At 35.4% G+C, this 14,583-nt stretch overlaps 2 protein-coding genes across 2 annotated transcripts in view; one reads left to right on the top strand and one right to left on the bottom strand.

The window, feature by feature from the left end:
- vps35 (VPS35 retromer complex component) overlaps nt 1–2,095 on the bottom strand; it is a 39,055-nt gene extending 36,960 nt beyond the window's left edge. Inside the window, exon 1 of the mRNA XM_048184716.1 lies at nt 1,940–2,095. Within this exon, the coding sequence (XP_048040673.1) occupies nt 1,940–1,942 (3 nt within the window). The 5' untranslated portion in view covers nt 1,943–2,095. The remainder of the gene's footprint in view (nt 1–1,939) is intronic.
- Nucleotides 2,096–2,353: 258 nt separating this feature from the next.
- orc6 (origin recognition complex, subunit 6) lies at nt 2,354–14,427 on the top strand. The gene is made up of 7 exons (XM_048184718.1): nt 2,354–2,536; nt 2,644–2,770; nt 3,519–3,682; nt 5,608–5,697; nt 12,937–13,046; nt 13,417–13,503; nt 13,757–14,427. Exons 1-7 carry the CDS (start codon nt 2,472–2,474, stop codon nt 13,885–13,887), a joined length of 774 nt encoding a protein of 257 aa, XP_048040675.1. The 5' UTR covers nt 2,354–2,471; the 3' UTR covers nt 13,888–14,427.
- Nucleotides 14,428–14,583: the final 156 nt, after the last annotated feature.

Below are 14,583 nucleotides of genomic sequence, written 5' to 3'. Positions count from 1 at the left end.
TCTTAGGGGAATATTTTCACCCCTACACCTTGCCACTCTGTTTCAAGGGGCAAGAGGAAGGGCGAGGGGGTAGGCGAAGGGGTATAAAATAGAATTGGGATTGGGCCTTAGTTCAATTAGGACATTTAAGTAGCTTTTATAAATATGCCTTAGAAAATACTGGTGTACATCTTGAGACAAAACAATGGCACTGACATGTTTTAAGATATGTCAGTGCAAGTGGCTTTCAGCTCAAACATACATTTTAGTCTAGTGCTTAAGCCATGTGAAACCGGGCATGTATATATTAAAATTTAATGTATTTCTGTGATGGCAAAGCTGAATTTTTAGTGTCACATGATCCTTCAGAAATCATTAGAATATGCTAATTTGGTGCTCGATGACCATTTTGGTCACACTTTATATTAGGTGTCTTTAACTTCTATGTACTTAAAAAAAAAAAAAGTTAGGTACAGTGTACTTATTGTGTTTATGTTGAATTCCAAAACCCATTTGATGCTATTGCAGTGGGATATAGGTAAGGTTAGGGACAGGTTTGGTGGTGTGGTCAGGTTTAAGGGTGGTTTAACAGTGCAATTATTATAGATGTAATTACAGAAATGTATTACAGCTGTAATTAAATGTAGGTATTAAGTATATTGTCAAACCATGTATATACACGATAAGATCATTGTATCAAATTATTAATATTAACGTTAGTACATAGTAGTTCAAAAAACAAAATTTAATGCATCCTTGTTGAATGCTGAAAAAAATTGCCACAACTTTTGAACAGTAGTGTATATGTATAAATGACGCTTTCACTTATACATATTCACTAGTGTTCAAATGTTTAATTTCAAATGCTGTAGCTGGTCACTATTTCTCACCATTTTTAATCACATTTTAGCCTTATATACTTCAATTAATTTGTCCTGCGGCATGACAAAGGTATTTTTAAAAGTACAAATATTTTAGAAATAGTCGCAAAACAGCTGTGCATAATTATAAATGAATTAGAAAAATAGTGTTTAAAAATGAAGTCCACTATATGAAGAACTATAACACTGCAAAAAATTGCTGTTACCGTTTGAAATGTCAAGCCTAATACACGTGGCACATACTTTTGCCAATTAAAGTTCAGAAAGAATAACTTCAAGAATTGAAACAGTGACACTATATCAATCTGTTGATGTCTAATAAATGTATGTAAATTAGATTATCAGTGCACATATATTAGCTACATAAAGTGTCAGTGGTGTACGGACTGGGATGGGGGTGACAGACGTAATGACAGTCTATGGCACACATCTCTATTTCCTTTTAAGTTCAAACGACCCATCGTTAGTGGCAGTAACAAACAGTTACACTTTACATGAATAGCAATTTTAAAATAGTTATGATTAACAGTTAGCATAAGAGATTATGATCTGGTTTGAACCGAATGAATTAACCCGTGACCAAACAGCTTAAATTGAAGCTCATGTTATGCATACCCAAACCACTGCCATTATTTAAATATATGTAATGCATTAAAAACAGATACATATAAACGCAACTTAGAGCACAATACATAAAAAATGCCTATATAAACATAACTGTAATGAAGTAACAAGGCTAATGCTAGCATGATTAGCAGTTCAAATTAGCTCATTTTGCACATAACCTGTGGACTTTAATGACAGCAAAACATAATGACTGCAAGTTTACTAAACCTGCAGGCCGAATGTTAAATCGCTTGTAGAAAAAAGCAAGACAGAGGAAATAAACGAGAATAATTAGGTGTTTGTAGGCCTCCGCATCTCAAACGCTAATGCTAACGGCTAACTTCACAGACGCAAAACAGCCAATCAAGAGATCTCAGTGTCCCTCTGACACTACCACCGCTAATAAACAACTTAACGGCGCATATAAAAGATCCAGAATGCAGTCTATACATACGATGATCCTAATATCTTACCATGATTATCAGGTATGTTAGAGGAAACACTGGATGACCCCCCTCTGAATGTGTCGTGTCATGTGACTAGTGCTGCTGTTCCGCCTTACGACGACCGCAGCCCACACACAACACAACACAAGCCTCGAGAGCTTTATAATTCATTTCTAAAACTCTGTGGAAACAGCATTGAGAATTACAATAAAATCATTAGCTGAGTTGTCATTACACAACTGAAGGAAAGGTGTTAAGAAAAACAAAGTTTATCTGAACAACATTAAATTTGAATCTAATATTAAAAAAAATATTGTATACTTCGTTTAAACATATATGGTATCATATGTCGAATAATTAAAACTAGTTAAGGTTTATTTGAATATTACCAGTACGACACTGTCCACGCCCATTTTCTTGATCCACCAATGACAGGTCAGAACGTTCGTTTCTGGTGTGACACGTGTTTGTTTCCCGCGAAATCAGCCAGTCTCCGTGTGAAGATTGCTGGAAGGATTCTGTTGTTTCGCGGTTGTGAGAGGATCGAACAATTTTACAAATGGATAAAGAGTTATTTCGTAAGCTAGCTTCAAAGATCGGGATAACAGCTGTTAAAGTATTGAGGTAAGTGTATCAGTGTAGCAACCACTCGCTTGTTTTGGGAAGACATTGCTTCAATCAGAAGGGAACGTGTCAATATAACAACAGAACTAATTCGGATTCATTTTCAGCCAAGCAGAAGAGTACATGCGATTATCCCAAGTGAAATGCGTTGGACTGGGTTCTGTGACAGCCACCAGCAAGGCCCTTATTTGCCTTGAGTTGGCAGCGACTTCAATGAAATTTCCTGTAGACAAGGCAAGATCCTTTTCCCTTTGTGTTTTGATGTGTAACATAAGCATACAAACCTAAGTAAGTATGCTATATTCTAATGTAATATGCGTGAGTATTAAGTCAAGTAGATTTTTTTTTTCCCCCCTCATTCTCACAATTTATTTTTTTTGTCTTTTCACTTTATTTATCTACTAACTCAATAGTTGTAGTGACCATGAAAATTGTCATTTCAAATACTTGAAATACTTTTTTTTGTTTTTTTTCCCCCCTTTAAAGTCATGAAAATTAGCAACACAGTGTCATTAGTGTCATCCCGTCTTAAATCATATGTAATAAAATAGCTTTCTACATGGAAATTATTTTATTGATAATTATATTTATCTTAAATAACTGGCCTACTCCTTTGTATTGCTCAGACTGTTTTTGCTACAATTGTATCTATCTTAAATGCACACAAATAGCATAATTTAGACAAAATTACAACTTGGTTGGCAATGAATAGAAATGTCTCACATCACGTGTCATCATGTATATATAGAATGGTCGTCCACTGTATAACTTTTGAAAAGGGGGAAAAAAAATCTATTTAGGTGTTGTGGAAATGGAATGGAAACTGTGAGACAGCTGTTTTGAAAAATCAATAGAAATAATTTTTTGCACAATAAACATTGAATGGTTTAAACTTTGTTGTATATATTTAACATATATAGTTAAACATGTTTTCTTGCAATAAATGTACATATTAATATTCTTTCAATATTCTGATGGATAGGAGTATGCCATCAAACTATCTGGACTGAGTCCTAAGGTTTACTCCAGCAATTTGAAGGCTATGGAGTGCATGCTGGGCCTGCAGTCAAACCTGGGTCTCAGAGATCTTGCAGTGCAGTATGGGTGTTTGGAAGCAGTTAAAGTGGCCTCTCAGATCCTTCAACGGTGAGACTTCACATTGCATTATTTAGGGCCCTATGAAATTCGTTTTATTTTTTCCCAAATTCCATTTTATTTTTTTCCAAAATCATTTTTTTTCTGTTTTCATTTTTCTGGATTCTGTGTGTTTTTTTTTTGTGTGTTTTTTTTTGTTTTTTGTTTTTTTTAAACTCCATTTTAAAGGGGTCATGAACTGCGTTTTATTGTTTTATAATGTTTCCAGAGGTGCACTTATAATGTTAGTATGCTTTTTACATCCAAAATTGTCATAACTTATTTTTTTCCTACCATTTTTCCTATCCTGATTTTAGCCCTCTGGTTTGAACGCTCTGTTTTAAGGGACATGTCTGCTGTGAGACTTCAGTGTAAACACCACTGCTGTGATTGGCTAACGTCTTTCCATTTGAAATAGCCAAGTATTACTCTCTCTTTTAGTGCGTTTTTACTATTACAGCTCTCAAGGTTAACTAATCATGAAAAGTGTTGCATTACATTTGGATCTGGCATTATATTTAGATCGTGGCATGAAAGGTTGCAGAGATGAACACTGTGTAGCCGATCACAGACATGTTGAGTACATGAAAACGGTGATCTTGTCATTGCAATTAAATTTCTGTACACTAACAAATTAAACAAATTTAACACTTTCATCTTCACTAACAGTGCAAATGCGATATAACTAAGAGATTAGTTGAATAAAACGGTAGTTTTGTGCATCAGTCACTGATAAACTTGCGCTGTTTGATTGACAGCTTCAGCGCGCGCTGCTCCAACGATTGCAAAGGGAGCTTTCTTTAATCACTTTCTTTATATAACTTAATCACCATTAAATAACAGATTATTTTCATCCTACTAAGAGAAACAATGCAAGTTGATGTTTAGTCATGGGTTTGATTTACTGACACACAGACAAAGAACATCTGACTGTACATGAATCATTACATATCAGATCAGGCATTAGAATTAACACTGTTACTGACATGTTGTCGCATTACTGTAGAGTCCAGGCACTGCACAATATTTTGTAATCCTCAACAGCATGTTTATTGATTGGTAGCTCGATCTGGTTTAGCACCACGCAGGTTACTTAGCCTGCCTATTCTATTGCATGTCATGTGTGAATCATTGGGCGGGGCTAAACAGGCATTGATGAAGTAGGCGTTGATTTTCTTCAGCAGAGGCGGCGCTTGCTGCCCTTTGACGTCATAGATCCCCACTTTGAAAATCCTGTTGTTTGCTGGGTCTGGTGTCAGTAAAAGCTTTTATTGGACTAACAAGGAAGTTTTCAGCTCTAAAACTTACAGGATATTCTTATAGTATGATGACCTCTTATATGTCAAAAGCTCAAGGAAAATTTGATTTCTCAGTTCATCACCCCTTTAATGGTTAAATTAAATTTTAGTAATCAGAAAGCATGTCTAATTAATTGAAATCATGAAACTTATACAATTTAACAAATAATATTTTTAGGGCACTATGAAATGTTTTTTCCCCCTCAAATTCTGTTTTTTTTTTTTTGTTTGTTTTTTACCAAATGTTTTCTGTTTTAAGTTGTCTGGATTCCATTAAATTTTAATAATCAAACGGCATGTCTAATTAATTGAATTCATATAAACACGTATTTATTTTTAGTTTTTTTTTGTTTGTTCTTCAGAAATTCTGTGTTGTGTGTTTGAATTTTTCTGGCAATCAAATGAAGGCATAAAACATTAATTTAATTTATCTTTTAATCATATGAAATTAAACTAACTTTATTTTGTCAAACAAAGTGTTGCACAACAGAGCTTTAGTGTTTACGGTTTCTGTTTTTATGACTGGATTCCACAATTCTGTCCACGTTTTCTGCATTATGGGAATCATAGGGCCCTAATCATTGCAGTCAGCTTGTATTGATTCTGAATGACTTGATTTAAACTGTTCATTTGTTTAAGGTATGAGACCAGTTTGCCCGCTGCTCAGCAACAAGACCTTGACCTGTCTAAACCTCTTTTCACCACAGCAGCTCTATATGCAGCATGCAAGTGAGTATTTGAAGCCCTGAAATCTGCTGTAATGACACATCACTAGAGCATGTGAGCAGAGCAGTAATATTGCCTCTGGAGCGGAGAGCTCCTTTCCCATGATTTCACTCCATTCGCTCAATCCGCTCAGAGCTGCTCACTCCACCCAGAATGCTATTTGTGATCATTCTGGTTTGAGAATATGTAAAATAAGCAATAGGTCTAAGGTTATGTTACTTTCAAATATTGTTTTAATGAAGTTTCGAACCTTAAACATAGCCACAATGCACAGTAAACATCAAAGTTAAGAATTAAGGAGAAATTGAAAGGGAGTGTGGAGAAACTCAGTTATCAAATATTCATTTTGTGATCTACTATCAGCAGTTCTTTTTTGTTTTTTGCTTATAAAGAATGTTTGAAATACCGTCGCAGTGCCATACAGTTAATGAACATCCCAACGTCCACACTGATGAGAGCCCTGTTTCAACGAATATATAAATGTGTGCTGTGCATCCTCTCAATAACAAAATAAATCAGAATCAGAACAAGCTTTATTCACCAAGTGTGCACGAACACACAAGGAGTTTGTTGTGGTTTTTCAGGAGCTCTTGGTAGATGCATGCATACATGCATACGTATACATGCATATGATACGAGAACAGAGAGAACATTTAAATAAGGCTAAGGAAAAAAATAAGTAAATAAACAATAATAATATTAGTGTGGTATACATCTGGAAAAGTAAATATTTTGAATATGATTTGTGCATTTACTGCATGTACAGCTGTATAAATTTTTAGGCAAGGCAATTTTATTTGTATAGCATATTTCATACACAATGGTAATTCAAAGTGCTTTACATAAAAAAGAATAATAAAAATAGAACATAAGGAATAAAAGTAACAGTAAAAACAGAGAAATTTGCTATCTAGATGGAAGAGCTAGGAAGTTTCAGGGAGTTTTTTATTTTTGTTGTTGTCCGTCAGAGTGGATCTAAACGGATCTATCCATAAGAACGGATCTAAATGGATCTTCCTCACATGACAGGACTGCTGCTGTCTAGCTCTACCTGTTAATGCACTTCAAACTGATAAACAAAGTTTCAATCTCCCCTTTTGCCAAGACACCTCAAACTGCGCCACACAGCCCTAATCCCCCCTTCCGGAGATATCTTATCTATGCAACGCAGTTCAAATTTCCCCTTTGAAAAGTGTCCTGACTGTAATCCAGAGATATCTTAATCATGCACCACAGCTCAAATTTCCCCATGGTTTGTCCCCTTATCCAAATGTACCAAATTTTAACCTAATCACTTTCTTCCTAATTCTCCCAGCTCTTTCAACCAGACAGCAATATTTAAAATGCATTAAAAGTCAGAAATAACAAGATGATACATAAAAGATATAAAATACATTAAAAATGAAATAAAAACAGGAAAAGGAATTAAAAGAATAAAAAGATAATATATATAAATTAAAATGCCAACAGTTCGGACATAGCACAGTGCTCAATCTGCAAATGCATAGATAAAAAGATATGTTTTAAGTCTGGATTTGAATGTGGCTACTGTTGGAGCACACCTGATCTCTTCTGGAAGCTGGTTCCAGCTGCGGCTGGCGTAACAGCTAAAAGCAGACTCTCCTTGCTTTGAGTGAACCCTTGGTATTTCTAAATGACTTGATCCTGTTGATCTGAGTGATCTGTTCGGTTTATATTCTATGAGCATATCTGCAATGTATTGAGGTTCTAGGCCTTTGAGTGATTTATAAACAAGTAACAGTACTTTAAAATCAATTCTAAATGCAACTGGAAGCCAGTGCAAGGACCTGAGGACTGGTGTGATGTGTTCATGTTTTCTGGTTCTGCTCAGAATCCTGGCAGCAGCATTTTGTACGAGCTGCAGCTGTCTTATGGTCTTTTTGGGAAGACCAGTAAGGAGTCCATTACAATAATCCACCCTGCTGGTGATGAAAGCATGAACAAGTTTCTCTAAATCTTGACTGGAGACAAAGCATCTAATTCTTGCAATATTTTTGAGATGATAATATGCTGATTTAGTTGTTGTCTTTACATGGATACTGAAACTCAGGTTTGAGAACTTTGAGAACTTCATCTTTGTTTCCAAAAGCAATGACTTCAGTTTTGTCTTTGTTTAACTGAAGGAAGTTTAGGCACATCCAGTTTTTAATTTCATCAATGCATTGGCACAGGGAGTCAATGGGGCTGTAGTCGTTAGGTGATAGGGCTAGGTAAATCTGGGTGTCATCAGCATAGCTGTGATATGCAATTTGGTTCTTTCGCATTATTTGGCTCAGTGGCAGCATATATAGGTTGAACAGGAGGGGTGTTTATCCTTTTGATCTTTCATTCAAAAAATTATAACCTATCATTGAAGAAAAACAATTGAAAATGGGAGGAAAAACTCATTATGAAAAATGTTTTTCTCCAGTTCACCTTGACCACAATTATTGGCACCCAATTATTGCAATGTCCTTTTCCCAAGATAACAGCTCTAAAATGCCTGGTGAGTTTGGAGAACACCTGACAAGATATCAGAGACCATTCCTTCATACAGATTGTCTCCAGATCCTTCAGATTCCCAGCTCCATGTTGGTGGTGCTTCTCTTCAGTTCACTCCACTCATTTTCTTTAGGGTTCAGGTCAGGAGACTGGGACGGCCATGGCAGAAGCTTCATTTTGTGCTCAGTGAAAATTTTTGTGTTGGTTTTGATGTTTGTTTTGGATCATTGTCCCGATGGAAGATCCAATCACGGCCCATTATAAGATTTCTAGCAGAAGCGGTCAGGTTTTGATTTTTTTATTTGTTGGTATTTGATAGAATCCATGATACCATGTATCTGAACAAGCTTCCTGAGACTCAAGACTCAACTAATCTATGCAATTCTCCAGCTGTGATCCTTGGAGAGTCTTTGTCCACTCAAACTTTCCTCCTCACCGCGCATTAGAACGATTTAGACACATGTCCTCTTCCAGGCAGATTTGTAACATTTTTAGTTGATTGGAACTGCTTAATTATTGCCCTGATGGTGGAAATGGGGATTTCCAATGCTTTAGCTATCTTCTTACAGCCACTTTCTATTTTGTGAAGCTCAACAATCTTTTGCTGCATATCAGAGCTATATTCTTTGGTTTTTCTCATTGTGATGAATGATTAAGGGAATTTGGCCTTTGTGTTTACACATATTTGTACTCCTGTGGACCAGGAAGTCATGGCTGGATAATTTCATGCTCCTATTCACCCTGGTGTGCTAAAAAAATGTAAATATGAATGGGAATATACTTCAGAGATATTTTACTCATAAGAATTTATAGGGGTGCCAATAATTGTGGCCAACATGTATTGGAGAAAAACATTTATTTCACACACGCTTGACACCATCTGAACCAAATAAGTTTATCTTGGTCTCATCAGACAAAATACTGGACAAAATATAACCATTTAGCCATTAAAAACATGAAAAATCGAGGAAAAAACGGCAGACAGACAAATCTCGTGGTCTCACGAATCCAACCACTTTGCTTCTGAAATGATTCTGGTGTGAGTTGACACCGCGCAGAGGACGGAACAAAACCTTGCCGGAGCCGTAACGTGCCGCAGACGTGTGCAGTGTAAACAAGGCTTAACAATGCTCTGGTATGGTCTAAGACTTAGAATATAGTGCAGAATGTGGACTGTTTTATGGTGCCTTTCTAGTGGTTATAGTATTTGTCCTTTCAGGAGCTTGACAACTGTCATTTTATGGAATAGAGGTCCGACTGTGGAAAAGAGTGTAAAAATTCTTGTTTATGAAAAATACAGCATATTAGAATGATTTCTGAATGATCACGTGACTTAGGACTGGAGTAATGATGCTGAGAATTCAGCTTTGATCACAGGAATAAATTACATTTTACAATAAATCCACATAAAAAAAACAGCTATTTGACTTTATTTTCGATCAAATAAATTCAGCCTTCCTCTTTCAAATACATTAAAGAAGTCTTATTTCAAACTTTTGATCGCCAGTGTGTAAAATAATGCATGTGAACTAATTAACAAATTATATTTTATTTTAGACACTTTCCTAACACGGGACATAGGCTAGGCTACTTGAATATGGAAGTTGCCGGTTTTGCCATGTTTTAGTGTAAGTTTGAGAATGATATTTTGAGTTTAATTAATCATTTTCAAATGTCTGAAGAAATCCTGACAACAGACCACAGACATTATTAGATTAGAGTTTTTGCCTCAGTAATTCATCTGGGCTGATGGAAGGAATATAGACTACGTAAATTTACTATAACTCATTCTTCATACATATATATAAATATAAATATAAATATATATATATATATATATATATATATATATATATATATATATATATATATATATATATATATATATATATATATATATATATATATATATATATATGACATTATATACCCACATACGGCCCACATTGTCCAACGGCCCAACGGGAAAACTCCCGTTACTCCCGATGGCCAGTCCGCCCCTGCGTGTCAAAGTAACATCCACATGGATGACAGGACCCAAGGTTTCAACCTTCACTCCCCACGTGCATCAATGAGCCTTGGCCGCCCATGATCCTGTCGCTGGTTCACCACTGTTCCTTCCTTGGACCATTTTTGATAGATACTGACCACTGCAGACCAGGAACACCCCACAAGAGCTGAAGTTTTGGAGATGCTCTGACCCAGTCGTCTAGCCATCACAATTCGGCCCATGTCAAACTCTTAAATCTTTATGCTTTCACATTTTTCCCGCTTCTAACACATCAACTTTGAGGACAAAATGTTCACTTGCTGCCTAATATATCCCACCCACCAACAGGTGCCGTGATAATCAGTGATAATCAGAGATAATCAGTGTTATTTATTTGAGTGGTCATAATGTTATGCTTGATCAGTGTATGTAAACATATAACAAAAATAACAGCAGTGAGAAAATGGCAGTTAAGAAATCACCTGATCATAGTGATGTGGATGTTTGCATAAGCTCTGCAATTTGGCACTATACAGTCAAGTCACATCACGATTATTTATAGCCTACTTTATAAAGCAATATTTTGAACCTGGCTCGGTATAAAAAAAGACAAATCATCCAAATGTTTATTGGGAGGAATTTTTGGATATAAGACGCAGCTTACCAACTGTGTGTACCTGTGTATACAGATGGATCAAAGTCAGACAGTCAGGTATCTGCCGCAGTAGAGATTGGGTCAAAACACTATGGCAAGTGTATTTCTGGACAAAGTTCAATTTTCACAGCTGAAGCTTGTGCATTACTTCTAGCTCTTGAACAAATAGAGGAGCAACAACGTAATTTTTTAATTTGCACAGATTCTAAATCCTGTCTACAAGCACTTGATTCTTTGAAAACCGAACATCCTATAATTATGAGCATAATAGGAAAAGTGGACTCTTTAAAGAAACAAGATTTTAATGTTGTTTTTTGTTGGATACCAGGCCATATGGGATTGACTGGTAATGAACAAGCAGATAAAGCAGCAAAGGAAGCACTTCATTTGGAAATGACAGAATGTAAAATACCAGCATCTGACGTTAAACCCATATTGAACCTGTACATTTACAATTAATGGCAAATGGAATGGAACGAATGTGTAAATAACAAATTATATGAGGTGAATCCAGTTTTAAATCAAGGAGTTATTAGTTATTATTGTGAAAACAGATATGACCAGGTTGTATATACGAGATGCCGAATTGGACATTCAAGACTCGCTCATTCATATTTATTGAAGGGGGAAGAGAAACCGGTCTGTGATTTGTGTAAGAATTCCACGAGTGTAAAACATATTTTAATAGAATGTCCTTTTTTAAATAATATTAGACAACGGTTTTATACAGAGAACACATTAATGGACATTTTTAAAAAGGTTTCTCCTGGAGAATTTCTGTCAAATATTCAATTGAAAGACTCTATGTAATTGTTATTATTAATGTTATTGTTAATGGTATATATGCCTGATTTTGTATAGTGATTGTTTTTAAGACAGAATTGTTAAATTATTGTAAACAATGTATTGAAGTGATACTACTGATTGCCATGAATATAGCCATTGCTGCTGATATGGAATTAAATCATAAATAAATAAAGCAATATTTTATAAAGTATGGCTACTATCTTTAGCCATACTTAATATTGTTATAAAGCCACAAATATCTTAACTGTTATCTGTAGGCCTACTGTAATTGAGACATTCAAGAAATTCTATATTACAGGGAAATTTGAAGTGATAGTTCGCTAACCAGACAGTTGACAGTAGCCATTGATTTCCATAGTAGGAAAAAACTATTGTCTGGTTACATCAACTGTCTGGTTACCAACATTTCAAAATATCTTCTTTTGTGTTCAACAGAAGAAAGACACTCATACAGGTTTGGAACAACTTGAGGGTGAGTAAATGACAGAATATAAATTTTTTTGGGGGGTGAAATATCCCCAAATGTCAGATTGGGATTTGAGCGTACGTCGTTTTACCAGTGAGTGTGAGCGGTATGAGTGTGAGCGGTATGAGTGGAACGTTCGCTTGGCCCGTGAGCGATTGTGCGGAGCGCACTGTCATAGAGCGGAATATTGATCGGAGCGTTACGCTTTGCTCGCAAATAATGGATGGTTCAAAAATACTTGTTTATGGATGTTTAGGTGTTTGACACTCACATTAGATATAAATATTGATGGGAGCTCAATTGTCTCTTGAAAACCTTGTTAAGCTCTTCACATGTGTCTTCACCAGTGTGGTCAAAGTACAGTGAAGCCATAAGTACTTTAATGTAAGGGTATGAGAAGTGTATTACATAAGGATTCATTTGGAGCTTAATTTACATTTGGAAAGGTCAAATCTTGGATTGGCCATCACATGTTTGTTAAATTTAGTCATGTTTGTTCCCTGACCTTAGAACTAGGTTATCTGCATATTAGACTCTATGAAAGCGAGTGCTTAGAGAAGGAATGCCACGTTCTTTTATAAAGGTGATAATGATTTAAGACTGGCCAAAACCAACTGTACTGAGACTGACTGTGTTGGGCTATTGTTATCTAGCCAAAATCTGTTACTGTACAATAATAAACAACTCAAGCTTCCAGATGGGGCAAAAGGATTTTATGCATGTCAACAAGCCAAAGAAATCTCAAAATCTAAACCGCACCTGGTTTGCATCTAATTTATTGAAAATGGAAAAATAAATTGGTTCTGTCCTTCCTGTTTGAAGGTGCATGAAAATCAGAACTGACAGGAAATTAGCCTCTTCATCTGGAGCAAAGAAGGGCATCTTTGACCGGCTATGCACACAGTTTCAGAAATTTGGACAGGAGATCAGCAGTAAGTGTGACTAAAGCTTTTTAGAAAATGACACATTGCCTAATTAAAGTGAATAATGGCACAAAGACATTGTTGTGGGAGGCTTGTTTAACAAAGATGATGTAATTGAAGGTGCACAACTTTTAATCTTTTTTTTTTTTTTTTTTTTTTTTTTGGTATTAAAGAAAAATATTACTTCAAAGAGATCTTTCTTGAAGAAAGACATTTTCACTGGTTACCATGGCTACAGACATATCAGTTAGACAAATGAATTTTTTATTTTTTTTTTGTAGTTGAACATCAAAGAGCAGCATGTTTTTATTCTCAAGCACTTATTGAAGTTGTGATATTAAGCAGACTGATTCGCTCTAATATCTCTCTGTACCCTTAGATGAGGCTTCATCTTTGGAGAAACCAGTCAAAACTGCTCAAAAGAGGCAGAAGACTCTCACTGAACTGCTAGAAACAGAAGACGATTGTAAGAAAGCCACCTGCATGTCACAAATAATAATGTCAAATTATTATTTCTACCCATCAGTTGCCATTATGTGCAGTGTATGATGATCTATGTAACCTTTCTGTTCTAAAGCATGCCTTCAACCTGTGGGGGGGGGGGGGGAACAATTTTCTCAGATCAATAAGACTAATAATGAATACTTCTCGATTTAATAGATAGAACATATCTGTCATGTTAGATGAAAAAAGTAATTGTTTTTTTGTTTTTTTTCCAGATGGGAAGCCTGCAACATCTCCTAAGCAAGAGCGAGTTGAAAAGACAGAGGAGGAAGAGACACAACATTATGAGGACTGGAAAAGAAAAATCCTTGAAAATGCTTTAAAAGTGAAGGCTGTAGATTCTTGAACTCTAAGGTTTTAAGTTTCCAGTTTATTTAATTATGGTTCTGCATAATGTCAACTTTGAGTTGGATTTAATATTCTACCAAGAGAAGTTGCCTGCCCCCCTCTGGCTTCTTGTGTTTAACCGTTTCATCCTTATACAGACATTTCCAGAGGAATTGAGGCGCACTTGTTTTTTTTATTGCCATTTGCCAGGTCAAAGACTATTACTATTTTAGATATTGTGCAAAGATTTACCAACTGTTAAGTTCCTCATTTTAGATAATGTATCGAAAACGACAAGATTTGTCATTAATTAATTTAGTTTGAGTGCTAATGTTTGAATTTGTGTTTAGTCCATCATGGTTTGGATGATTGTGTATGGTGACAATATGACTTCATTTCTCAGTTTTCTGTGGTATTCCTTTGAATCACATTAAAATCTCATAGGAGGTTTATAATGCATTCAAGATCATCTAGATGTGTTTTATCAATTTGTTTCAATAATACATGGCTCATCTGCTTCCAGTTTGATTTTAATGTGAATAAAATGTGTTCGTGACAATTAAATTCTCTTTGTCTTAATTAAACACATTTTCTACAGAGGCAATTTGTGACAATATTGTAAAAAAAAAAAAAAAAAAAAAAAAATACCCAAAACAATGATTTCTCTACAATCACACTCCACGAACTATGATAGAGAAGTAGCAAAACAGAACTG

This window comes from Megalobrama amblycephala, linkage group LG3 (genome assembly GCF_018812025.1).
Source record: "Megalobrama amblycephala isolate DHTTF-2021 linkage group LG3, ASM1881202v1, whole genome shotgun sequence".
NCBI lineage: Eukaryota > Metazoa > Chordata > Actinopteri > Cypriniformes > Xenocyprididae > Megalobrama > Megalobrama amblycephala.
The sequence above is the reverse complement of the archived record's forward strand: the minus strand, read 5'-3'. Positions and strand labels throughout refer to the sequence as shown.

Coding starts and splice junctions, on each gene's coding strand:
- orc6 (XM_048184718.1), top strand. CDS start 2,472: ATGGATAAAGAGTTATTTCGTAAGCTAGCTTCAAAGATCGGGATAACA. Junction 13,047..13,416: donor ATTTGGACAGGAGATCAGCA/GTAAGTGTGACT, acceptor CTGTACCCTTAG/ATGAGGCTTCATCTTTGGAG. Junction 13,504..13,756: donor GCTAGAAACAGAAGACGATT/GTAAGAAAGCCA, acceptor TTTTTTTTCCAG/ATGGGAAGCCTGCAACATCT.